Here is a 27,384-nt window from a genome sequence, read left to right as displayed (position 1 = left end):
ACCTGATCCTCGCTACCAAATTAACAGTTATTACAGAGGCTGGGTTCAGCTCAAAGGTAAGTATGAACACCAACGATATCGCTTTCCGATCATATCAGATATAACTCTTTACTTGCTGTATTTGCATTGCTCACAGCCAGTAAGTAGTTATTTCAAAGCTTTTCGTATTATATTTGGCATTTATGTTAAGTAACAAATAACATTCTATGTTTTCTGTAATTGGTCAGAATAGTTTTTTAAACTTGTGAATAGTCTCACAACAGTTACACCAGTAACAGTTGTGCCATCTGTTGTTCTTACGTGCTAGAACATACGAATAACAGATAAGGAAAAAAGATGACATCACTGCTATTCATGTATTGTGGCTTCGATGCAATGTTTTTTTCTTTTCGGCGCTATTTTCTTTGTCTGTAACCTTCCGCTTGGGCCGGAGCTAACGTTGATATAGTAATCGTGCTCTGTCAAGATATAACTCTGTATAATTTCGACAAAACCTTCGAAGTAGGGTAACCAAAATGCTGTATTTACTCACTAAAGCGGAGCAGAATAATGTATTTAGAACTTTGTCAGTACATCTAGCAATCCTTATACCGAGGGAAATTTCCCCCAAGTACCTTCGCTTGGCAAGTGTTTGTCTTCAGGGCGTTACCACGTTTCGCACTGTGTGATCGATGGAAAATTTCCAGTTCACTCTTAACAGGTTATATATATATATATAAAATTATTGTTTTCAATAACTGACCAGCGGGCCGGAAGACAGGTTTAGGCGGGCAGCATATGGCCCGCGGGCGGCTGTTGCATACGGCTGTATTAAGGTAATTCTAACTGCAACTTCTCCTCCCTAACCAAACCAAACATAGAAAAACACTTTCTTGGACTCTTACATTATGAGCTTCCTTCCAATTACTTGCCTGAAGAAAGACAATTTCCGTCAATGTACTTACTCTCATGTGTGTAATCCTCAACTATTCTCTCAAATAAAAAAGAAAGGCAAACAAATAAGTCTCAGAAATTAAAGAACAAAAGATAAAGATGAATTACAATACACATCACTCGAATAATTTGGGGAATAAAGGAAGTCATACTTAGAATTCTTGTTACATGAGAAGAGCCAATAAATTACATGACTATTTAATTCCTTGGCTACAGTTCACAGCAGAAGACTCAGTGGAGATATGAGTTAAAGGTGTTCAATACCTAGGGTAACTGTCCCAGTAATTGACACTGTCGTCTTTTTTCCGACGCAACAAGACTGCGGGACTAGGTACCTTTTCTTCCTTTACAGTGTTGTTAATCCCACACCACTGTTAATATTTGCTTCTAAGTAGTAGTTCTCCAAAGAAAACAGAAAATCGATGGACAGTGCAAAATAGTACTATAATAGCTATATTAGCGAAAGAAATAAACATGTTTATCCAGGTGGAAACTTATAAATCAGCTTGATAAGTTGGTAGAAAATGACATGGTTCATTAGAAGAAGATATTAGGAGATGTCAATTACTGGGTCACAAGGTGTCAATTACTGGTGAATCTCACAAATCTTGGTGTCAATTACTGGTACAATGATCAACTTTTCGTATACATATTGTAAAAAATAATTATTATTAGTCTATTATTTTTATGATGGTCTATATAGATGAAGGAAGGATGCCTTCGTACCTCTACGAGAGATCAGTAAGCCAGGCTCATTTAAAGGGTGAAGAAACTTGCAATTTGTCAAACATTGTTCTTATACTGTCAATTATTGGGACAGTTACCCTATACTTTCTTTAATTTTGCCCCTAGATTTATTGCTTATAGCTCTTTTTCTGTTTTCTTTGAAATGAACTGAGCTTTTATTGATTTCTACTTTATGTCTAATTAAATAACCCTTGCTTATTTCAAAATGTATTACCATTGTATGTAAATATAATGTTATTTAAACTACAGTTGATTATTGGTAACATTAAAATTATATGTAACAAAATATAACTTACACACATTAAGGGAGACACTTAAACAAGTTTCAACAAGAAATCAGAAAAATGAAAACTTTAAGGTTCTAGTTCATTTGAAAAAGAAGAAATAGGAATTTTTCTAAATCAACGAACCAAAAAGCAAAGGTAGCGAAAGGATGAAGAGCGTATATAGGAAAAAAGAATGTTCCTTTATCCTATATGTTAGTTTTTCAAATTAGTATAAATAGAGGAGACCGGGGCTTGTTGTGACAGGGGCAGGTTGTGACAGTTATGTTTCTATTAAAAGTGCAAACAATATTCACGACCTGGCGATGCTGATTGACGCCTACAGTCACGAATTCACAGGCTATTGTTTCCCATCAGTGTGAGTCGCGCCAAGCCAGAGCAAAGAAGAAAGTTGGTTTTGTAGAGGTCTTGATCTATTTTTCAAGGTAAGTTTGATTTCTGTTTTCTTTAATATGAAATAGTTGGAAATATTAATGGTATTTTCTAAAAGCTAAAGCAACTATAATACGAATGTAAACGGTTTTGTTTGTTGGTAAAGTAAAACTGAAATACTGAATTGCCAATAAAAGCAAAAAAAAAAAAAAATATACCCATTGGGGCTAGTTGTGACAAACTGTTAGGGGTAAATTGTGACAAATGTCACAACTGACCCCGCAGAAAACCCGACAATGGAAGTTTATTGTCTAATTAATTGTATTAATTTTACATAAGGGATATTATTAATATTTTGTTAGGAAGTGGACACGTTATTAGTATTGTGAAGAAATTTCCAATTTCTAACGCATAAAATCATTAGCACGCTGTTGATTGTATATGCATCAATGTTTGCAGATTTAGACTGGTTTCTTTTGCATATGCCTCTTGTGGATGAGTGTACTCGAGGGATCCCGGGTTCGATTCCCGGTGGAGACAAATTGTTCGGATCCCACCTTAGTTGTACATCTCTCCTTAGGACGTCATCACCATCCCATGGAAAAGAAAGACAAACCGCCATGGGTTCATCTTGCCCAGAGATTTTGAATCAAAGACTGGCCTTTGGACAGAACACATCATCATTAACAATAACATTCTTTTGCATGTAATTTGCATTTTAATGTTTGCTTCAGTCTTTCTCGTTGCAGATGGTACGAACATATAAGAGAAAGAGAAAGGCCAGATACCAATTGAAGTGCGCATAGATGCAACATGAGCATACCACGTAAACAACGGATCTTTAACCCATTGGTGCCCAAAATTCCCCATTAGTATTTTGAAAAGTTTCTTTTTGCTTAGTTGGTCCCAATAGTACTCTAAAATAGATATTAGAATATTTTTGAAAAATATTTATTTTTTTCTTGGTTTTTATCCCGGAAACTTAAGTTGCCAACACGCACATACATGTTCAAAAAAGGGGACATTTTGAAAAGTTACAGTTTTCTGGGAGAAAATAAACTGCATAAACATAACTATTAAAATCAAATGAATCCTTTCTTTACAGACCTTCAATCCTTCCTTATGGAGTCTTTCAAATCAATCCAGTTGAGTCTTTCTCCTCAAAACAGATTGTACCCAAAAAACAGCGCTAACTTCGCGTCAATATATCGTACAAAGAAAACGCGGCAATGCTATTACGAAACAGACCCCGAAGTTACTTCGCGTTTAAAACTAGCAATGCCAATCCATAAGTTTCAGCGCTATGGCGAAAAATTGCCGTGGCAACTGAAGTTGCTAAGGGGACGCAATGGGTTAAGACAAGTGCAGCACAATATGAGATTAATAGACAGTCACTTTACAACAAGGAGCAGTTTGTTGCAGGCAATTGTAACATTGGACTCAGCTTAATTTGCATGGAGAAGAGATTTGATCGACTTCGATTTCATGGTAAAGGAGGCCGCGGTGGCTCAGTGGTAGAGCGTTCACCTCTGGTGCATGGGGTCCCGGGTTCAAACCCTGCTCCCGCCAAGTGAACTTTGTGGTGGACAAACACCGTGTGCGTGGGTTTTCTCGGGGTTCTCCCGTTTCCTCCCACTCTTCATTCCACCATTTCATTCATTTCTCATAATCACCGTCTCCTTTAGCCTAATCGGCATAACCGTGGGACGTAAAACTCACAGATTTCATTTCATTTTTTTTCATGGTAAAGGTCCTACTGGAAGTATTGCAGGAAGTAATCCATCAGGTTGGATGACAGGAGACCTGTTTGTGCAATTCATGGAGCATTTTGTCAAACATACAGGCAGTTCTCTTCAACATCGTGTCCTTTTGTTGTTTGATAACCATGAATCTCATATCTCAGTGCAGGTAATCAATTATGCCAAGAAAAATGGTGTTATTCTCCTGTCATTCCCATCTCACACGTCCCATAAGCTGCAACCCCTGGACAGAGGAGTATATTCTTCATTTAAAAAGTTAGTTGCAAATGGAATGGATGCATAGATGGAGAACAATCCTGGTTGTCCATTTAGTATCTATGACATTCCGACTATTGTAAAAACGGCATTTCCTCTTAGTGTAAATCCATCTAATATCCCTACTGCATTCAGAATAACTGGTATATATCCCTTTAATAGAGACATTTTTACAGATGATTAATTTTTGGCACCACAGGTAACTGATCGTCACATTGAAGATGATGACCACATTATAAAGTTAACACTAGGACGTACTTCGCTAACACATCACTCAACTTCAACAGCATCCTCAACGAACCTTTCAGGTCATAATGAAGAACAAGGACCAACTAACATTACACAAGAGGTGAATTCAGAACTCCCAGATTTACCTGTGAGGGAAACAAACCAGCCTTATCCAGCAACAAACCGTAAAAAATCTGAAACCTTATCGACTGTTTACAATAGACCTTCTACAAGTAAAGAAAAACCACAATTTTCGTCTATGCGAAAAAAAAGATGCCTTAAGATGAAACGTTCAGAAATGACAGTAATCCTCATCATATTAATCCTAGCGCCCTTCGTCCGTTACCAAAAGCTAGACCCAGAGAATCTAAACGAGGAAGGAAGAAACGAGTGTCCGCTGTCCTCACTGATACTCCAGTTAAAGAAGCATTAGAAGCAGATGCAGGAGTAAGACATGAAAAGTCTCTGAAGAAGGCTATAAGCCGTAATATTCTGAACAACTCTATGAGAAAAGGGGGTGAACATTTCAAAACGTAAAAGTGATAGTGACTATGATAGTGAAGATAACTGTTTTTGTCTTGTGTGTCTGGAACCATTTTCTAATTCCAAACCCGGAGAATCGTGGGTTCAATGTGTTGACTGTAACCAGTGGTCACATGAAGCGTGCACAGAAGGTAATCCTATTTATGTATGCCACAACTGTAACTCGGACGATGATAGCGGTCTATGTAGTCAAGGTTTGCATCATAAGTTATTTCTGAAAGAAATTGAGATTCTGTTATAAAACTGAGTATTAGGAAGGAAGTATTGTTGGCGCATTTAACTGTGTACAATAACGATAATTTAGAAAGAGTATTCAAATGAAAAATTGAAAGTAGTTTCTTTATGTATGCAAAATATTTTTGTTAGGAAATATTACCTTTACGTTATGTTTAGCACAATTTATATTAAAATTACATTAGCGAAATGTGGCACATTTCTTTCTGTCACAACTTGTGTTATGTTATGACAAAACATTTGTGTTGGTTTTTTCTATTGTATTGTTCTTGTAATGAAAAATACAGATGCAGAAAAAATTATGGAAGTAGTCTAATGTCCAAACTTTATCTTAAGACAAAATTTTCTGACATTTAATAAAAATGAGATCTGAGAAAAAATAAAAAACTGATTTTTGTCACAACAAGCCCCGGTCACATATATTTGTTAACCCTGTATATCCTATTGTTAACCTGAAGCAACGTACAACGTCATCCCCCTCATTCAGCGGAGCTCCATTCAAATCGTAACGGCCTGTTGTTACTGGAAGTTAACAAACAGCCTTCATGATTTGGAGCGCCTGTAATGGACTTTATTCGAAGTATAGTGGCTTGACACGGGATGCAAGATTGTGTTCTGTGTATTCACGCGCTTCTGTAGATTGTGTGTATTCGAATGTAATTAAACGGGATTTTTTGAAGAAGAAATCATTGCGTAAATATATTTTGGACAGATAAATACCTCAGGAACATATAGGTATTCTTGTTTTAAAACTACAATGAATAGCTTGTAGGGAAATTGTAATATTTATTATGTTGCCTCAAAGCAACATTAGGTAATTGCGGGTCAGATGGGTAGACCTGCCTGATCTCCTACTATAGGTGCAGAAATTCTTCACAAAACACGATTCTCAGGACGATCGTGTGACATTTTAGTAGAAGACTCAAAGATGCAAAATTGTTTTCATGTTGCTTGCAAGGAAAGATTACAATTTTGAAGCTACGTTTTCTTTTCGTGTATATAATGCATTGAAAGACTTACCCAACTTTCACTGGTGGACTAATACACTCTCAGTTATGAAAACGTTATGTATTTATTTTGTTGTCCTATTATATCAAACTCATAGTTATAGTAAATTATTGTTCAAAGGTTAAATATGGATCCCTTACTATTTTATGGAAAAAGAAATTCAGAAGTTTCAACAACTCTGTGTTGACGCACAGATAATACTATTCATAGACAGACACAATTTGAAAGAGTATGTTCTTTAAAAAACTGAAACGATTTGGTTACAGAGAATTTTTGCTATGCAACGCCAATGGAATTGTATGATTTTTGCATATACACAGTCAAAATTGATACTCCATCTGGTATGCCTGATGTAGGTGCCAGTGGTAATGTTGTTCTGAAAATGTGTGAATTTGTGCCTCGTTACAAAAACTACCTTGTGTACTTTTAAAATTGGTTTAGTTCAATAGCTCTAGAAGTCGGGCTTGCTAAACTGGCGATATTTTCTCTTGGGAAGTCAGAGAGAATAGACTGAGAGACTGTTCTCTAACAAGTGACAGCGCTTACACGAAATTTTCGAAGTTCATATGATGAACAGTAAGCAGTGGTGGATGCAGTGACTTTACATGCTCTCAAATGGTACGACAATCGCTTTGTCACATTGTTGTCTTTATTCTGTTCTGCGTAACCCATCGGTACTATAAAGACATAACAAATCTCAGAGACAAAAAATTGATGTTCCTTGTCCTTCAATGGTTACTACATACAATACCCCTATTTTAGGTGTAGACTTGATTCACTGGCTAATTGGCTTGTACCGCATTGATATTCGGTCAGAGAAGTGATACCTACGCACATTCTTTCACTTGTTAGATTTGGTATTTGTCAATGCATGGCTCTTATACATAAGCAATACCAATATTACGGGCATACCAAGAAAGAAGCAAATGCCACTTCCTGAATTCAAATCAAAAGTTGCCCAAAGTTTAGGCAAGGAAGGGAATTACCTCACAGGGAAAAGAGGGAAATCAAATTCATCTACAACTGAGGCTCTCTATCAAGAGAAGAGAGTGAAAGGGCTTACTACGCCCATTCCTGTTGCCGATGTAAGAATGGACACATTGGACATTGGGCATCATTTGTGGGAAAGAAAGGACGATGTAAGAACCCAAAATGTGTCATCACAAAAGTTCAGTGTCTGAAATGTAACGTGAGCCTGTGCCTCACACCGGATAGGTACCCAGATAGCAGAAACAGCTTGTCACAAGCTTGATATAAGGTTGTCGTGACAAGGATATAAGCTTGTTCCAAGCTTGTTATGACAAGTCTGTAAGCGTATATCAAGGCTGATTCAAGCGACGAAGTTGACAGGCGACAAGCATATTGTAGGTTTGTACTGTAAGATTGTTTCAAGCTTGTCAGCTCAAGTTTATTTCAAACTTGTTACATAAAGCATGCTACAGGCTTGTGATCTCAAGTCTATTTCAAACTTGGTACATAATGCTTGCTACAGGCTTGTCACCTCGAGCTTATTTCAAGCTTTCCATTTCAAGCGTAGCACATGCTTGATATGTCTCGTTTATTTCAAGCTTCTCAGTAAAGCTTGATACAAATTTATTTCTGCACGTGAGAAAATGATTCATCTGGTTGGCGTCATGTATAATGTTTGATGTGAAAGTTAGTATAATGTTTAAGTTACATGAATGATGGAGTGTATTCTTTTGCCAGCTGAGGGTGTTTGGATATTGCCACCACTTTATTGGCATTATTAATAGTAAACATAGTACTAAGCTATGGCTTCTGCAATATTTTTAAAAGAATCCCAATAAAGTGGTGCCAATATCCAAACACCCTCAGATGGCAACAGAATACACACCACCATTTATGTAACTTACACATTGAACATTATACTAACCTTCACATCAAAAATTATACATGACGCCAACCAGTTGGATCATTTTCTCACGTGCAGAAATAAATTTGTGTCAAGCTTTACTGGGAAGCTTGCAATAAACGAGACATGTCAAGCATGTGCTACGCTTGAAATGGAAAGCTTGAACTAATAAATTTAATAGACACTATGGCACAAGAATCAAATTGTAATATACACTATGGCCCAAATCTTACGATTTGAATTGGCCGGTCAAACATGAAGTAATAGTCAAAGAGGCCCACATAAAATCTGTATTAGCCTGATCCTGAAACGTACCACACCGTGCCTTTCGCGAGAAATCAAGCGTCAAATCTCTGAGACTACTCACCAATCCTACAGATAGCTCCAATTTCTAAACAATCGACAAACGTCAAGCGCTTTGAACCAAGCTTGAAATAGGCTTAGTAGAAAGTTGATAAATTCAAGCTTCTTTTCAAGTTAAAAACAAGCTAAAATAAACGTTGATTGTCGCTTGTCGCATCAACTGTACATTGCTAAGCCAAAATCAAGGGAAAGTGACCCTTGATTTAAGCTTACGTGCTATCTGGGTATTGTTTTCTCACATTACACACTGTTAGACTATGCGTGTCTTTTGTGAAACATTGCTTTTTTTATTCAAGTATAGATTCTTGGTAAATGCTTTTAAAATGTAAACATACAGTAAATTTTGTCCAATGAGCATATCTGACATTCAAATTATTACTTAGTTTCAACCAGGTACAACATAATTATGCTGCTGTAAATGCATATGTATGCTGTAAATGCCTATTGTTGGGTCAAGGCAACAAATCCATATCTCTAAGAAAAATACATTATTCTTAAAGATTAAACAATTTTTGTATTACTGCATCCCACTATAGCTAAACAAACTCTTTATTTTTTTCCCACTAAAGATCATAATTCAGGTCATACAGGGTTAAGGAAGTGGAAATCCTTATTAAGGCTTCTGTGATTAAGATATAAAAGAAAGATCCTTCTACCTCTGACGTGTTAAGCGTCAACTTACCTGTCATGCTTAAATACTTTTTCCTGTAATCTCTGTATGTCATGTCGTACATCTGCCATCAATAACAGTAAGAAATCGAAGGATCCCGGTTCACCTTTCAACCCAGTAGGTCCAGGGTCACCTTTTTCTCCTTTGACACCTTCTTTTCCTGTAGCTCCAGTACGACCCTGTAATTCGTATATATGTATTGTATTTGTAGATATATAATATTCATAGTAAAACCATTTAAAAATTAACTTGGATTTTAACAGATAAAACAGTTACATTTGTTGCCTTTGATACTATGGTCTTATTAACACCTAGGTTCAGTAAGCTGGAGCCTGGAGCTGCATACAACCTAAGGTTGACATATTTTGCTCCTTCTCTCTCGCCTTATTTATAAGTTACAGAATAATAAGGACTGAAGCCTAAAATCTCGATTAAAATATAAAACTTTCTTCATGTATTAAAACAATGAAAAGCTGTGACACCAACCTCTTATTTTGGGGGCAGGCGGTTCGAGAAGAATAGTCTAGAGCGCCAGAGTGTCTTAATCCGAACTTTTCAGGTACACGTGCTTTTCATTCGATCCCTGCTGAGGTCCTGTACTTCATATTAACTCTTTATTATTTTGTGATATGACATAAAAACATTTACTATTTAATTTGATAAAGAAATAATCCGTTAAAATTATATTTGATAGTGCTAACGTGAACTAGAAGGTAATTTTGTCAAAATCTGGGTATCATTTGTTCAAATAAGTTATGATAGTGTCCGAATCAGCTTGAAGTCACTTAGCAGCAGCAATAAAAATTAAACGACAGTGCCTCTACCATTTCCACTAATGACACGTTATTGAAAGCATTCAGGTGTTTCCATGAATCATAAACAAGGTCGTATACATATACACCTACAAAACTTCCCTCAGCTGTTCAAGAGAGCATGGTGACTGTGTTGAGTACTCACCTTTGGTGCGAAGAGACTCTACTTTGATCCCAGATCATGTGAAATTGTGGTAAACACATTGTCTCCGTAGGTTTTTCGGGGTTCTTCCACATCTTATTCTGCCAATATTTTCATAATCATTCACTTGTATATAATCCATCTGCTTTAGCCTAAACAGCATAACCTTAATACGTTAAATTGGATATTTCATTTTCACCGAATTTTTCAACTGTATAAGCAATGTAACAAAACGATTAATAATAGTACAACAAGAATTCTAAAATTACACATACCGGTAACTTAACAACACCCGTACAACACCAATTGGCTGGATAGTCAACCAGCAAATTTCTAACACTGCAACTACTCCACATGTTTTCAAGACAACACCCGTAAATAAGTTTGAAGCCAGACTGGGATTAGTTCGACTCGATTGCAATAGAGGGGAACCCAGAAATTTCTGCTGCAACACAGAAACCGGATTTTCCCCCATCGAGTTGCTTTTCACAATTGCCTGTTATACCTTCACGTTATTTTCTCACTGCTGCTATTAGCCCAGGAAATGAAAGGGAAAAAATCCACGATTGTCAGGGAAAATTCGAGACAAGCTGAGTTTTTGCCAGTTGTTAGGGCCCAACTAGAGATATATTTTCCCAAAAGTCCCCACCCCTCCCCCTTGTGCTTTCTCCTTCACTTCCCCTTTAACATCCAATTTGCAAAGTTTTTGATTATCTCTCATATCTTCGTTATTATTAATCCGATCTTCAAACTCTTTTTACACTTTTCTTCCTTGAACCACGATCTATAAAAAGTTATTCTTAGCAATTTTCGCTAGGTCTAATACTTTAAGAGATATTCGTAGAAATATGTAAAATTTCACATTTTTATGTGTACTTTTTCCCGTTTTTTATATTTTATGTATTCGATAATTTGTAGAAAAGCTTCAAATAAAAGTTGTAGAGCGCTTCTCTAGGTTTAAAACGGTGTATATATTAATATATTTAGAGGTATGGGAACAAGTAAAAGGGTACCTGAAGAGAGCGAAGTGCGTGCTCACTAGTACCACACACATTGGTGCCGGACATCCACTCCCTGCGAATTGTTTAGTGGATTTTATTATGTCAACATAATAGTGGAATGTTCGTATGGTTTGCATCATAAGTGGTGTTTTGTTATTTTGATCCCGTTTGTGCTTATCAGGACAATCCATGGTTAATTAATAGTTTTAGTGAGATAAAATTTTCGGTAAGTAGTAGGCCCCTATAGATTTTGGACTATCTTTTACTTAAATGTGACTTTTAAGTTAAAATCTCAATATTTATTCAATGTTCCAAGTCTATTTAACTTTATCCTTATATATATATATATATATATATATATATATATATATATATATATACCCTGAGTTCTTGAAAACACGCCAGTTGTTAGAGCTATATATGAAGGTCAAAATAGTATATTTCACAAAAGTAAATGTACCAATTAGTTTTTTACATCTAAACTGAACTTTGTCCATTAAATTACGTCACCTCACTACGAAATTCCATTGTTACTATGGAAACTTTGGACTATTTTAATTTATCAAAAGTAATACGCAGAAAATTTAAAGTGTTTTAATTTATCGAATCAATTGGTATTGTAAAAAGTTACCAGAGTTACTTCCGTGAACTTTCGAGAGTACAAGCAAACAAACAAAAAAAACTCAAAAAACTCGAAAACAGCAAGGATATAGAGTGTAGTTTTCTGATTCTGTTCTGTATACTGCCGTTATCTAATATTATATATATATATATATATATATATATATATATATATATATATATATATATATATATATATATATATATATATATATATATATGATGTTTCGAAATAAGTGTTAAAACTCTCAATTACCGTGTAGGGGACATCAAAAATAGAAAAAAAAGTTCTGTTCAACTTCGGTCGAATGCCGCTAGTTTCTGAGAAACAACGCATCTCAATCGTAGGGAGGTCAATTCCAGAGGCCTGTATTTCAAAAACTATACAAAACGCAGAAAGTGCAGCTTGAAAACTCACAAGAAAACTCACATGGTGGGTCGTGGGTGAGAGTGGGTCACGGTGGGTGGTGGGTCAGTCGGTCATGGATCACGGCGTGTGGTGAGTCAGTGGGTCGTGGGTCAAATTTTCATTGATCCACGACTCTGTTAACTGTTTTGGGTTTGGTTTAAGCTTGAAACAGAATATGTCCGTTTATTTCAGAAAACGAACCGTAATTCGGTTCAGTTTTGTTTGAAAACAGACACTATATTGCCACTTTTCAGAATATCCGTATATATTTTGGAAAAGTTCCAAACGATATGTAATGCCTTCTTTTTAGATTAAGGTATTATGAGTCTGCTGTTTCACTTTTGAATCTAATTACGATTCTCCATGTTTTTTCTTCTGTATATTTTCTGTGAAAACATGTCAATGAGCAATAGAAAATACAACTGTTTTTCGGTTCGGATTGGTTTGGGTTAACAGCTTGAAAATGTAAATTTTACGTTTTATGTTCCACTATTATGCCTGTTAGGTTGAGGAATACTATGATTAAGCCAAGTGAATTATGATGTAGGAATTGGTGGAATGAGAAAGTGGAAGTGTCCCGAGAAAACCCACGAGCACGATGTTGTCCGTCTCAAGCTTACTTGCCTTGGGAACGAACCAGGTACCCCACCCATCACCTAGTTTAGTAGGCGGGTCTCAGTTTCGATTCCCGGTGGGAGAGCCTTTGTAATATTAAATGTCCTCGATGTATCTGTGTTCGTGTCCCTGTCGTTCAAGGTTACTGGAAATAACTGTAAAACGAGAATATCCGAATATAATAGAGATAAGTTACGGAGATACTTTCGGTGAATGAGAAAAAAGAGTGGTCTGAGGCTCTAGGTTAAGGATTCGAATTACTCTTAAGACCACTTTCTCCTTCATGTTCTTGCGTGTTCGTAAGTCTTTTAAATTTAAATTTGAATTCTCTGGACTATAGTATTTTATCATGACCGAAATCAGTGTTTCATCGTCAATAAAATATTGAAATCCTAAACGTGTTCAATTGCTACATAGACGAGTGTTTCTTGAATCTTACTTAACACAGCAGTCTTAGGGTAGTGGCTTGAGAATTCGTTTCGTAACTTAGGGGTCCGCGGATCGATTCCCTGTGAGGAAATTAAGAAAAAAATTATCATTTACAATGTTGATATTTCTGACGTATATTAACATGCAAAATAGTCAATTTCTCTCGTTCTTACAAGTTAGAGTTGAAACGACTTCCTTCACAGGGTAAATACTAACAATATGGCGTCACAGTGTACAATCTCGGTTCGTACTCTCTGAAAACTTAGCGTGTTTACCAAAAAATTCATGAATACATAAAGTATGAGTCATAAATCTGTCTGAAACGTTATTGTTCCATTGTGGAATTGTTTCTAAGTTCTTCCATTCTTACTAAAAATAATAATAATATTTTCGTTTCCATTTCCAACACGTTCCATATATCTGTTCAACCAAAATTTGTAAATAGGAACTATTCTTTTTTATATTTATATGCATATTTTGTTAAAAATATTAATATAACGCATACATAATCCAAAGTATTTTACTCAAAGAAAGGGCGTTACTCAGGCCCGTGCTGGCCCACCGGGACACCGGGACGTGTCCCGGTGCGCCCTCCGAAAAGTTTTTAGTAATAAATTCTTACAGATTTATTGGTAAAGAACCCGTAAAAGGTGCAGTGCGCCCTTTACATTAGGCGTCCTTCCGAGACCACATCAAAGATGAACGATTTTATTTACTCTTCTGTATAGCACAGTTCTGTACAATAAATACACACAGTTACTGTTGACGAAGAACCCGTGAAAGGTACAGTGCTCCCTTTACATAAGGCGCCCTACGAAACATCACATTATAGATAAGTAGTTTTAGTTATCCTGTATACCAGCTTTGCTTAATAAATTCAAATACTGACTGGTAATACAGAATCTGTGAAGAATACAAGGCGCCCTTCACATAAGATGCCGTGTGAAATATCACATTATTTTTTTTATATATATCATTATTATTGGCAGAGAACAGGTAAAGAGTATGATCACTTACAAAAATATTATAAAGTTATATAGCTATAAAACGAAACAATGTGATACATCAAGAATAGTTCGGATAGTCAAACGTACGATGCATTTAGTAATACTATACTGACACTAGTCTCTAATTTACGATTTTTACAGCATCGAAGCTTTCACAGTCTTAATATTTATCCATATATGTGAGCATATTGATTGTTCCTGTGTGTTTTAAAGCAGTGTTAGGATAATCAGTACTTATTGTATTTCTGAAATATAGCTGTATTAATTTCCGTGAAATGTGGTCTTCCTGTCACCACGGCACGGCGCGTCCTCAGGTTGTGGATTGAGGAGAAGGCCTCTGAGATATAGAGGTTAGCTGCGAATATACTGAGTAAGCAGTCGCGGACAGACAAGAAGTGATAATCCAGCTTAAGAATTTGGTGTGAGGTTAACAACCTCATCCTGTAAAGAAAGGATTGTTCAGATAAGTTCGCAGAATCTTCGGATCAGAACTGATAACTTGGCACGAATTCCGCAAAATAAAATCGACATAAGATTTGGAACATGAAATGTAAGGAGTCTCTATAGGGCAGGCGCGTTAAAATTTGTAAAAAGAGTTTAGAAATAGAGGCTGGACCTAGTGGGATATCAGGAAATTAGATGAGAAGGAAATGGAGGAGTCAAGTCGGGAAATTTTACGTTCTTTTACGGGGAACAAATTAAAAATTACCAACTAGAAACAGGGCTTTCCGTTCAGAAACGAATACATAATATCAGCAATTACATAGGTTGAATTTATTCTTTTACTTCTCTAAAGGGTCGGTGGGGTAATATTATTTTAAATGCACATACCCCAACAGAAAATAAGGATGGCGATTTAAAAAGTACAGTTTTTACGAAAGAATAGAACGGGTATTTGATCATCTCCTGCAATACCATATGAAAATTCTGTTAGGCGGTTTGAATGCGAAGGTAGAACCAGAGGGTATTTTCAAACCGATTATAGGGAATAAATGTTTGGATAAAGAAGGTTGTGACAACGGCGTTAGACCCGTGAACTGTGCAATATCCAGAAACCTTACCGTGAAGATTACAAAATTCCAACATCGCGACATTCATAAATATACTTGGACTTCATCAGATAGAAAAACATAATGTTTTATTCATGTCATGTCATATTCAAACTGATCATGTTTTAGTAGACAGAAAATAACAGTCTAGCACAACTGATGTTCGCTCGTTCAGAGGAGTTGATTGTGATAGTAAGAGAGAGACTATCGTTGAATAAAGGAAGTATTCAATATCTGAAAACGAAGCGGTTTATTTTTATTTTTATTTTTTTTTTTAGTAGAGGAGAGTCAGATGAGAGGGGAGCCAGATTGAAGTGTCGAATAGATTCTCGGTTTTAGAAGGTTCGGAGTACACTAATGTTCACGATGCTTGGTTGAAATTAGAGATAACATTAAAATTTCAGCAAAAGAAATATTGGAGCACGCAGAAATACATAGGAACAAACCATGGTTCAACCAGGAATGTGCTAAAGTGGCAAAGAAAAGAAAACAAGAAATTGCGTTGGCTACAAACTCCGAACAAAATAACTACATAAAATTTCATTGTCATCTGGCAGTGACTTCTAAAACTTATAGAACTTTTAGAACAAAGAAACGCGACATTTGAAAGTTAAAATTAATTAACTTGAAGATAATAGTGGAAACAAAAACATTCGGGACATGTATAAATGCATCAACGAACTTAAGAAAGGCTATCAACTTCGTGCTTATATATTAAAGAAACCTAAAGGAAGAGTTCTCACTGATACAGATAGCATCTTAAATAGATGGAAAGATTCTTTGACGATTTGCTTAACACATAACCAAAAACTAATTCGCATGGAGAAAGTGAAATGCATGCAGCATAACCGTATATTCCAGAACCTAACCAGACAGAAATAGAAATCGCTATTAGAAAAAGTAAACACATCTCCGGGTGTAGACGAAATTCTGGTTGACTTAATTTTAGCTGGACGGGAAAAATTGTAGAGCAAGATACACAAACTCATTCTCATTATCTGGAACAAGGAGGAATTACCACAAGATTGAAGAGAATCAATCATTGTTCCAGTTCAGAAGAAAAGCAACAAGACAGATTTAATAGTTACCGAGGCATTTCTCTTCTGTCAACATCCAATAAATCCTCTTAAACATGTATTACCAAGATTGACTCCATACGCAGATGAAATTATTGGAGATTATCAGAATGGATTTAGGTAAAATCGATCAACTATCGACCAGACATTTACCATTCAACTAATACTTGAAAAGAAATGAGAGAATACAATATCCTAGCACATCAGTTATTGACTTTAGGCTCGGGTAGGAGGGAAACATTGCATAAAATGCTTACGGAATTTCGAATGCCGAAAAAATTAGACTAATTAAGATATGTTTAACCCTTTGGGGATCCTATGGTGATATTTTGTACCATACGCGTTTTTCATGGTACATTGCGTTATTTCTCTTCTATTTGAGCTTTTTCGTCCGTCTTTTTTTTGTTGTTGTTGTTTTTTTTTTTTTTCCAAATCCAGAGGCCTTGTAGAAGACATTACGTATGGTTTCAGACCGTCCTGCGTCCAGACATAGGAGGTGATGACGTCATAAGTCAAAAATTTCTTTTCTCATTTTCTAAGCCTATGTTCAGTATTTTTTGGGGGCTTATTTTTCTACGGAGAAGATTGAAATTTTGCACAAACATTCAGCCCACCGAGTAGTATTTACCAGATTTTTGTTCCGATGTCAGTGCTAAAACAGGGGGGGGGGGGGAATCAGAGGGGCAAAGGGGAAAAAAGGGATTTTTTACCCCTAAAATCCCGTTTTTCGTCATTTTCCCGCCTTACATACATGATAGGACCACGTGAGTCATACCGTCTGAAAGGCAGTTCCATTCTGAAGAGAACAACGGTCGAATTATTATCCTAAAGGTAATTAGAGATGTATCAGGGAATTTTTAAAAAATATACTTCTTTATAGGGAAAAATGGGGCATTGTCGGTATATATATTTTTTTGGTGGGCTTATTTTTGAACGTAGAAGATTGAAATTTTGCACAAACATTCAGTCCACCAAGTAATATTTACCAGATTTTTTGTTCCGATGTCAGTGTTAAAACAGGGGGGGAACCAGAGGGGCAAAGTGTTAAAAAAGGGATATTTTTACCCCAAAACTCCCGTTTTTCGTCATTGTTCCGCCTCACATACATGATAGGACCACGTGAGTCATACCGTCTGAAAGGCAGTTCCATTCTGAAGAGAACGACGGTCGAATTATTATTCTAGGGTAATTAGGGCCGTCTCAGTGAATTTTTATCCAAATATACTTTTGTATAGGGTAAAAGTGGGGCATGGTAGGGAAATTTTTTCTGGCGGGCCTATTTTTTCACGTAGAAGATTGAAATTTTGCACAAACATTCAGTCCACCGAGTAGTATTTACCAGAAGTTTTTTTCCGATTTCTGCGTAAAAACAGGGGGGTCCAGAGGGGCAAAAGTTAAAAAAAGGGATTTTTAGACCCAAAAATCCCTTTCTTCGGGATATTCCCCCTTTACATACATGATAGAGACACGTGAGTCATACGTCTGAAAGGCAGTTCTGTTCTGAAGAGAATGATGGGCGAAACATGACCCTAGGGTAATTAGGGATGTCTCAGGAAATTTTTTTCCTGAGATCATGGTGTTTTGCGGTCGTTTTGGGCATGGTGGGAATTCCTGATAAAATTTCTCCCGCCCTTACTATTCAAGATAGAAACTTGAAATTTGGTACACACATTTAGTTTACCAAGTACTATTCATCAGATTTTTTGGAGGTCTCTACGTTCACACAGGGGGGAAGGGGGGCCCAAAGTTGGATCAAAAAAATTTCCCATCAAAATTTTCCCTTTGACATCAATTTTCCATCTCCTGGTATATTGTATGGGCATGGAAGTGATACCATTTGAAAACCTGCTCTATTCTGAAGAGAATGAGGTATGAACCATGATCCTAGGATAAATAGTGACGATGCAGTAGCTGCTTGACTGAAAGTCTAAAAAGTAGCCCAAAATGCCAGAATCCGGAAAGGGTTAAATGAATCCCAAAGTAAAGTTCGAATAGAAATATTCTCGTTCACGAGCTTTCACGTTGAGAATGGCCTAACGTTGCGTTACATTACAAGGAGATGCGTTGTCGCCATTATTATTTAACTTTGTTCTGGAGAACACGATAAGGAAATCAAAGACAGCAATCAGGTCCTAGAGCTGAATTGTATTTACCAGGTTATGGCGTACGCTAATGATGTAAATTTAATAAGTAATGATAGAATAATAGAAAGGAATGCAGAAATCTTAATTAATGCTTGCAGGGATATAGGCTTAAAAGTAAATGCAGAGAAAACTAAATAAATGGAAGTTTGTCGGGATCGTAATACTGCATTTTATTGATGCGTTAAAATACCAAATAATATTTTCTTTCGACAAAGTGGATACTTTCAAATATCTAGGATCATTATTAACAAACCAAAACCATAATCACTAAAAAAATTGATGTCAACTGAAAGCAGGAATTTCGTGCTATTATTCAGTTAAAAGTCTTTTGTTGTCACTAATTCTGTTGAGGAATTTTTAGCTCAAAATATAAAACGATAATCATGCCTGTTGAGCTGTATGTTTGCGTAACATGGTAACTAACTGAGGGAAAATCGCACACTAAAAGTATTTGAAAACAAGATTCTTAAACCAATATTCGAACTCCAAAATGAAGGGGAATGGAGAAAGGCGGAAACTTCATAAGGAGGAACTGCATAATTTTATATCGTTTACCAAACATTGTTATGGTTATCAACTCTAGGAGGCTCAAATGGTCATTTTATGTAGCCAGAATGGAAGAAATTAGAAACGCTTTCGAAGTTGTAACTGGAAACCCAAATAGGAAAATTACCTTTAGGAAGACCGGGGCGCAGATGGGAGGGCAATATTAAAGTGGTTCTGGCTAGGGATGGCCACAAAGTTCCGGTTCCGCGAGAAACCGGTTCTAGGAGATCCGGTTTTCAGAACCGGTTCTGGAACCGGTTCCGGGTCTGGATCCGAAAACCAGGTCCCAGAACCGGATCTTAGGAACCGGTTCCAAATCTGGATCTGAAAACCCGGTTCCAGAACCGGATCTTAGTAACCGGTTCCAGACCTGGATCCGAAAGCCCCCAAAGACCCGTAAAGGAGGCACAAAGTTCACCTTCAAAAGAAATGCAAAGAGGACAATGCGCTTGTGCCTTCCCCGCCCAGACCCGCTTGAGCCCCCAGAAAAAAATTTTGGTCCACCAGTGGATGTTTAGCCAAATGAGTTAGCCAGTTTGTCTGTTTAGCCAATGAGTTTGCCAGTTACCCAGTTTATTTAGCCAAATGAGACAAGCTGCCGCCGCCTGGGCGCCTGCTTGTCGCTTCCACCATTTCATCTAGCATACTGTTCACAGCCTGCCAGCAGCTCGGGTTTAGCGTAGGGATGGCCATAAAGTTTCGGTTCCAGCGGAACCGGTTCCACGAGGAACCGGTTCTTGGAGCTCTGATTTTCAGAACCGGTTCTGGATCTGGTTCCATACCTGGATCCGAAGAACCGGTTCCAGACCTGGATCCGAAGAACCGGTTTTAGACCTGGATCTGAAGAACCGGTTCCAGACCTGGATCCGAAGAACCGGTTCTAGACCTGAATCCGAAGAACCGGTTCCAGACCTGGATCCGAAAAACCGGTTCCGGAACCGGATCTTCTAGAACCGGATCCGTTCAGACCCGAAAACCGGTTCCACCAGGAACCGGTTCTGGCCATCCCTAGTTCTGGCAGATATTGAAATATAAAATAGAAACTGGGTTCAGTTTTCTAAGGACAGAAATCAATGGAGAGCTTTTGTAAACGCGGCAATGAGCCTCCTGCGTCCATATCCGTGCTATATTAAGTTGTTGATACATTTAGCTTCTTTTTATTTGACAGAAATGTTGTTACAGGAACTAAAAAGTTTTTCTGTAGTAAAGAGGATTTCGATTCGAGGTTAGCTATCTACGTTAATACTAAAACAAATTTGGTGGTGATTTTGATATAAAATGACACCCATACTTTCTTTCAAAGTCTTTCTCTCTCTCTCTCTCTCTCTCTCTCTCTCTCTCTATATATATATATATATATATATATATATATATATATATATATATATATATATATATATATATATGGGCGCCCTTTTAGTAGACTTGTCCACCGCCCTCATTAGTATCCCAGCACGGCCCTGGCGTTACTATGTATCGAGATGAAGACAAATTCTACTTAGTTTCTGTTAAGGAATCCGAAGGTTCGATTGTCGTATTGTCCAGGAGCTGACACCTTTTCCCCCTTCTTTTCCTTCCAAAGTATCTCTTATAAGGCAATTCATCCTTATAGAAGGTTCAATTTTTTTTCATTTTTCTTAAGTTCGGTATGCTTATTTGCATTTTAATAGGACATAATATTGAGGTCTCAAATATTCAGAATTAATAATAATATGGAAGATACATTTCGTATGAGGACAGATTGTATATTAAAATCTATAAAATCGCCCCCAGCGTTATGCAAAAGTTACAAAATTGTCGGGATTGGAGAGAAGTGTCAGGATCATCAGGACATACCCTCTGCATACGTTTATACAACTAGTTAAATGTTAAACGGAATGTTTCCAGGCAAATTTCATGTAGAAAGGAAGTAGGGCTACTGAACTCAGAAGAACCCTAAGAAAATTTGTTTTTAAGTAATTGTTATGCCGGCGAAGCTACAGAAGACGTCGATGATAAGAATGAAAGAAATTTTGGAATAAAGAAAGTGGGAGGATGCGAAACCCGGAGGAAACTACACACATGGTGTTTGTCCAGCACAATGCCTACCAGGCAGGAGCTGGGTGGAACAGAGTGAACCATTAAATTCACAACACTTCAGTAATAATAATAATAATAATAATAATAATAGTAATAATAATAATAATAATAATAATAATAATAATAATAATAATAATAATAATAATAATAATAATAATGGTATTAAAAGTTTTAAAGTTACCCTAAAATTTGGCAAAATTTACTTAAAAGTAGAGATTTCGGGGAAGGGGTTCCGTACCTTCAATACACACCTCTGCAACTACCCAAAGTTTAAACTAAAGTTTCATGTAGAAAGTATTTACTGTATGTTTTAAAGAAAGTAACTAATAAAAATAACTGAATATCGCAACAGTAAGGTATATAATAAACTGACTTGTAGAATATACAAATGTAATTATAAAAGCTTTGCTACAAAAATACCTACACAGACCATAATTCAATGAGCTCTGAAATGCAAAGTAACAAAATACCCTATAAGATTCAGTCTACAGAGCAATTGTTACTTAAAGAATGGTCATACACTATTTCGAGAATCGAGACAAGACGAGAAATGTTTACGATACTTTCGTCTCGTGTCGATTCTCATCTCCAAATCGAGACGATAATTCCAGTTAGCTTTGTCCAGTCTTGAATGTAAAATGTTAATTCTCATGTTATTTGGTTTGTCTTAGAAACGAGATGAGAAATTCCTCTTCTCGGGGGCAACATTAAACAAAACCGAAATATTCTTTCCAAATGTCACATTTCTGCTTGAATTGCAACTGAGCGGTAATTAGCTCCTAGCTTTTAATCTTTTACGAGATAATAATTATTATCATTTTTATTATTACTACTATTATTATTCCTGAAGATGTGATAGTTCAAGTATTGAAACATCCGAGTATTCAAATATCTGAATATAATAAAACGTATACCATAGCCGATCAATCGCCATCAAAAATCCTAAAGTAAAAAAAAAATGCCCAACATGGATTCGAACCAAGAATATCCAGATTACAGATGCGGTAAACGATTCGTCTTTCTTCTGGTTACGTTAGGTTTCTTTGCCTCCGCTTGCAAAGTTGTATGTTATATTTCTCCGTTTCAAAACGTCTCTCGTATTTCTTTTATGATGATATAAGTGAATAATCTTCGGCAAAGTTTATATTAATAACTTGAGTTGTTCTTAAACCTTGAGTTGACAGATTTAATTCTCATACTCTGCATTTGTTTCAAAGCAGTCGTCATTACCTAGTCAAACACTTATGTCCACCACGATACATTAAATGTGAATAGATAAGACACATATTTAATCTTTAATTTATCCTTATAAATATTGATATTACCAGGTCACAAGTCTTTCCCGCAAGTTTAGCCATTAAGCTTGATGGGCTCTCTGATCGTTCTCTGCTTTGGCTCTTAATGCTATTCTTCGATTGTTTGACACGATCGGTAGCGTATTCAAAGGTGTTCTCGATTTTAACTCCTCCCTTGAGCAATATATTATGCAAAAATAAACATTTATTATATTAAGATACCTGAAATGAATTTTTTTGGAGCTTGAATTTACCCTTGGCAATCGCTACTTGGCACGACAGTGGTATTTTTAAATATTCTTATTTTCTTTTTATTACATTGTCAGTCAAAAGAACTGAAGTACGTATATTCAATTCTGCGATTTAAAAAATAGACATCGCCGCTTTACTCAGAATTTTCGTTCTCTTTCCTATATATGGGACTATATGCTACATACTCAGTTTAAACAGTGGCGGCTACATAGTTTTTTAAGAGAGACGTCACATTGCCAATGGGAGCGAAACTAGCTTTCCCGCATACCCCGGCAGCCGGAGCTCATGTGGTTCGGATTCCACGTTAATCAGTATGTCCTGCCTCATATAGCCTCGCTGCTGAAAGAATCGTTAAACTCAAAATCGAAGTAATTATTGAACTAAATTTTAAATATCTTACGCAGCAAGAACAATTCAAACTATTTAAGGAGTGGGAAATAAATTATATTGCCAACACCGTTCAACCTACTTCTTCAATTTGAATTTTTTAGTCGACTGTATAAAAATCACTCGGTCATATACCCATTGTCATGCGAAGATTGGGTTTGAAATTGATGCATAATGTTTCGATACTCGTAAGTAATGATGGAAAGTTAATAAGCTTCTTTTAGCGTAGATTTTTGAGGTTTATTAACTTATAAAATAGGGACATGATAATGCTTGCGTGTTTAATTGAAATTCGAGTATTTATTCGATTTTGATCGTTTCAGAAACAAATTAGTAAGTCATTCGACCATTCATTTTCAGCATCAAGACGTAGACATATTGTTTCACGACTTAAATGTCCCATGCCTTAAATATACCTTACATGACAATGGACCCAACCCCCGATGATTCTGTCCTTTCTTCAGGCTAGTAGAAAGGACAGAAATTAATATTTAATAGACTATTTCTTTGTAAAATTTGAAATTTTATTTTTCCACACTTTACTATTCTCTACGAATTAGTGTTTGAATCACAAGTGTGGCATTTACATACAGAAGGTTGGCCCACATTTATGGAAAAGAAGTGGAAGTCCGCCAGGGGCACTAGAATCGCAGAGACAGTAAGCACAGCAGAGCAATCAGAAACCAGTTGTGTGGAGAATTCGGTAGCAGGAAGTGAAGTGCTCCGAGTTTAAAATGCCTCCAAAAGTGAACCCATTGTGGGAGGGGTACATCACCGCTCTTTCCGAATGCAATTGTGAAACGGTGTTTGTCCAAGGGATTCACCATTTCCAAGAAGGGTATTGCCAATGTACTCAAATGCAACAAAAATGCACAGCCAGAGGAAGCGGATGTGCGCACAGAGGCACGAAAACAACATCTCCGTCCCAAACGTACAATGGATGTAGTTCGACAAGTGCAGAAGTTGGTGACCCAGGAGAATCCGCTGCCACAAAGAGACATAAAAGAAAATCCAAATCAACTGTGCAGAGGATAATCAGTCAGGATTTACGCCTCCAAGTGAAGCATAAGCCACGCGTTCAACACTCACAGCCAAACACATCTGGGAACACAGGGTACATTGCAAACGGCTCTATGAACGGTATTTAGCGGGTGGCAAATGGAAATATGTGGTCACATTAGAGGAAGCCTGGATCTATTTGTCAAACTCCAAGTGGGTTAGAGCCATTTATTATCATCCAAAGAATACCAAGGACCATGCCAATTGGGTCCGTACGTGAAGCGAAAGTTTTTCCTGTGGCTTCATGTTGGTTGCAGATCTTTGCCATAAAGAAAAACTTCCCCCGCATAGACTTGCACGAAATGTGAAAATTTACTCAGCATACTATCAAAAATTTCTGGAGTCATTATACCGGCAGCACATTCCGTCGTTGTATGGTGCTGAAGTGTCGAAAGTCTTCATTCATCAAGACAAAGCAACCAGCCACGCGGCTCGAACAATTATGACATACATGGCCCGCAAAGCGCGTGAAACTGGAATCCATGCTATCCCATATTCAGGCATCCCTGTCAAATCTAGCGACGCTGCACCAATGGACTTTTGTGCTTTCGGGTGTTTGAAGCGAGCGATTTCCTTACGTCGCCCATGCACATTGACTAGCTTGTGGATAGTTTGCAAGGAGGAGTGGTCCAAACTTGATCAGATTTCTGTGAACAGAAGCCTACTTCAATGGAAACTTCGGTGTCGGGCTATAGTTTATAATCAGGGTGTCATATCGAACACAACCACTGGTGGAAATACGGCTTTACGCCCTAGTGTAAGAGACACAAAATCGTTTCTATAAATGTGGATCAACCTTCCGTGTTTGTCTGTGACTTCGCATGCATGCTTTCACAGTATAACATTTCAGATTAACTCAATTTAAATGTTTCAAGAGCATTCATTCGTTCCTTAAATCATATATATAATATATATATATATATATATATATATATATATATATATATATATATATATATATATATATAACAAAGTTATAGATATATATAAGAAAAAGTTACACATTTACATTAGATATTAAATTCCGAAATCTTGAAGTTCATTAAGAAAGTGTGTTTTCTTTTCTCATCATAATTATATATGAGCGTCGTAAAGCAAACACAATCCTTCATTGAAAATACACTGCAGAGCACTCTCTTGCCCTTGAAACAATATAACTCATTATTTCTTGTGCGAGAAGCAGAAGAAAAGTTCCTTCTTCGAGTCTCCTTCCTCTATGCAGCGAGCAACAGAAATAACATTAGACTGAGCTTTCGCCCTATTTTCTTCTCTCCTGTTTGTAGGTAGAAGAAGAAAAGTTTCTGAGTCACGAAAAATGTGTGATTACATTGTATATAAGGCAAGGCGTTTAAAGAAATGTTCTGTGAGAGCATCATACGCATAAATAGCCAAGCCAGAACGTAAACAAAAGATAACATCAAGCATCAAGCATCAAGAATAGCGCCACGTTCCCATATCTTTCATAGATATCAATCAAGGTTGCAAATTCCAGCTTAAAATAACCAAAAACTTTATTCCCGTCTTTCCTCACTCGTATACAGGAATAAATATTCATGATTGCTTGTTTTTGAATGCATTTTTCTTCGTATGAATACGGAAAGCACATGACTTTGTGAGTACATTATAAGCTGCCCCCAAGTTTAACCTAATTTAATTACGGTTACTAGAATCCACAAGAATCTTTCTGAACAATGATGAATCTTAAATTTAAACTAACATTATATATATTTGTAATGAATTCAGTAAGTGTTGTCATTCTCTTGAAAATACAGAATAGTTACATGCAATGAACTAAAAGTAGTTGGAAACTGTTGAATGTTACTATGTTGACAGAATGTTTTCTCTCAAGAAGTAAATACAAGAAAGAAATAATGGTTAGTCGGTCAATCGATGGCCTAAATTGAGAAGTTCATGCAGCAACAAAATAACATTTTTACATTTCTCTTACATATTGCATCAACATATAAAGTAAATCGTAAGAAGCTGAATACTAAACGAATACTTACTATTGGCCCTCTTTTACAACGACAAAATTGTTCATTTTCTTGGACGTATGAATCATATCTCTCGTGGTACTTGTCGAGCTCATGTGGCAAAGGTGATTTTCCTGGTTCTCCTGGTAAACCTCTAGGTCCAGGAGGGCCTGGTTTTCCCGTAGCACCTGAAATACGCGAAATGACAATTTAAATACAACATTATTTTTTTATGTAACTCTTAAAATTATGACATGTTTTAACACAATCTATTTCTTTCATATGGTAGTCGTACTCAAAAATAGCAATTAGAAAATTGATTAACTTGTAACTAATATCTATAGTCAAATTGGATTTTTTTATTTGATTACAAACAATGTTGAAGTACCAGCTGCGTTCATGTTCCAAGATCTCCTATTTTTCATTTACGAACTACTTGATTTCAGAAATTTAAAACTTGTTCACCTCGCAGCAAAATCTTCCTTTATATGTGCACATTTTTCGAAACGTCGAGCCGTGATTCCTTGCCCAGCAAGAACACTTCTTTAGATATGTGCTTTGACCATGCAGAATCGCTTATACCAGAGGAGATCGGCTAGAAAATGAACATCCACGAACAGTGTTCTCCATTGTCGGAAACAACAAAAAATCCCTAGGAGGGAAGGTGGTGAGTACAGAGTATGAGAAACCACTTAAAGTAGATGGTACAAAGAAAATTCTGAGTTAGAAGTGTTCGATAAATGGAAACATTGTCTTTAGGAAAAAGTACGTGAGCAGTCACCTCAGGTTGTTTTGCTTGTAATGCTGGAGTGAGCTTAACCAAAACATGTTGGTAAGATGTAGCCCTCATTGCTATGTGCTTTGAAACACAATAAGTGAGAATTACGCCTTTACAGTTCCAAAACATGGCCACCATCACTTTCTAAGCACTGGCGGTAACCCAAAATTTCTTTAGTGGCTGGAAGTCTGTGTGCTTCCATTGTGACCATTGCCATTTTGCTTCAGGATTAAAAAGCACTCATCCATTGTGAGAGTTGGCAAAAAAAAAAAAAAAAAAAAAAAAAGCATCATTACGCGTTAACATAAAATTGACACATTGCTATCCCACAGACTCACGGTCAACACCTTGCATTCAGAGAACCCGCATTGAAGAAATCCATCCAATTTTCAGGTCTTATGTAAATGACCTTAAAAAGTCCCATTGCAACCCGGAGTCTA

The 27,384-nt window shown here is 36.7% G+C and overlaps 1 protein-coding gene across 1 annotated transcript in view; it reads right to left on the bottom strand.

Annotated features, from left to right (window-relative positions):
- LOC145666398 (collagen and calcium-binding EGF domain-containing protein 1-like) overlaps nt 1-27,384 on the bottom strand; it is a 109,205-nt gene that overhangs the window by 11,313 nt on the left and 70,508 nt on the right. Inside the window, exons 7-8 of the mRNA XM_081733601.1 lie at nt 26,200-26,354; nt 9,283-9,449 (exon numbers count right to left, since the gene is read on the bottom strand). Of these exons, the coding sequence (XP_081589727.1) occupies nt 9,283-9,449; nt 26,200-26,354 (322 nt within the window). The remainder of the gene's footprint in view (nt 1-9,282; nt 9,450-26,199; nt 26,355-27,384) is intronic.

The sequence above is a fragment of the Thermobia domestica genome, chromosome 12 (assembly GCF_964235325.1).
Source record: "Thermobia domestica chromosome 12, izTheDome1.hap1.1, whole genome shotgun sequence".
Taxonomy (NCBI): Eukaryota; Metazoa; Arthropoda; class Insecta; order Zygentoma; family Lepismatidae; genus Thermobia; species Thermobia domestica.
This window is presented reverse-complemented; position numbering and strand designations above follow the sequence as displayed.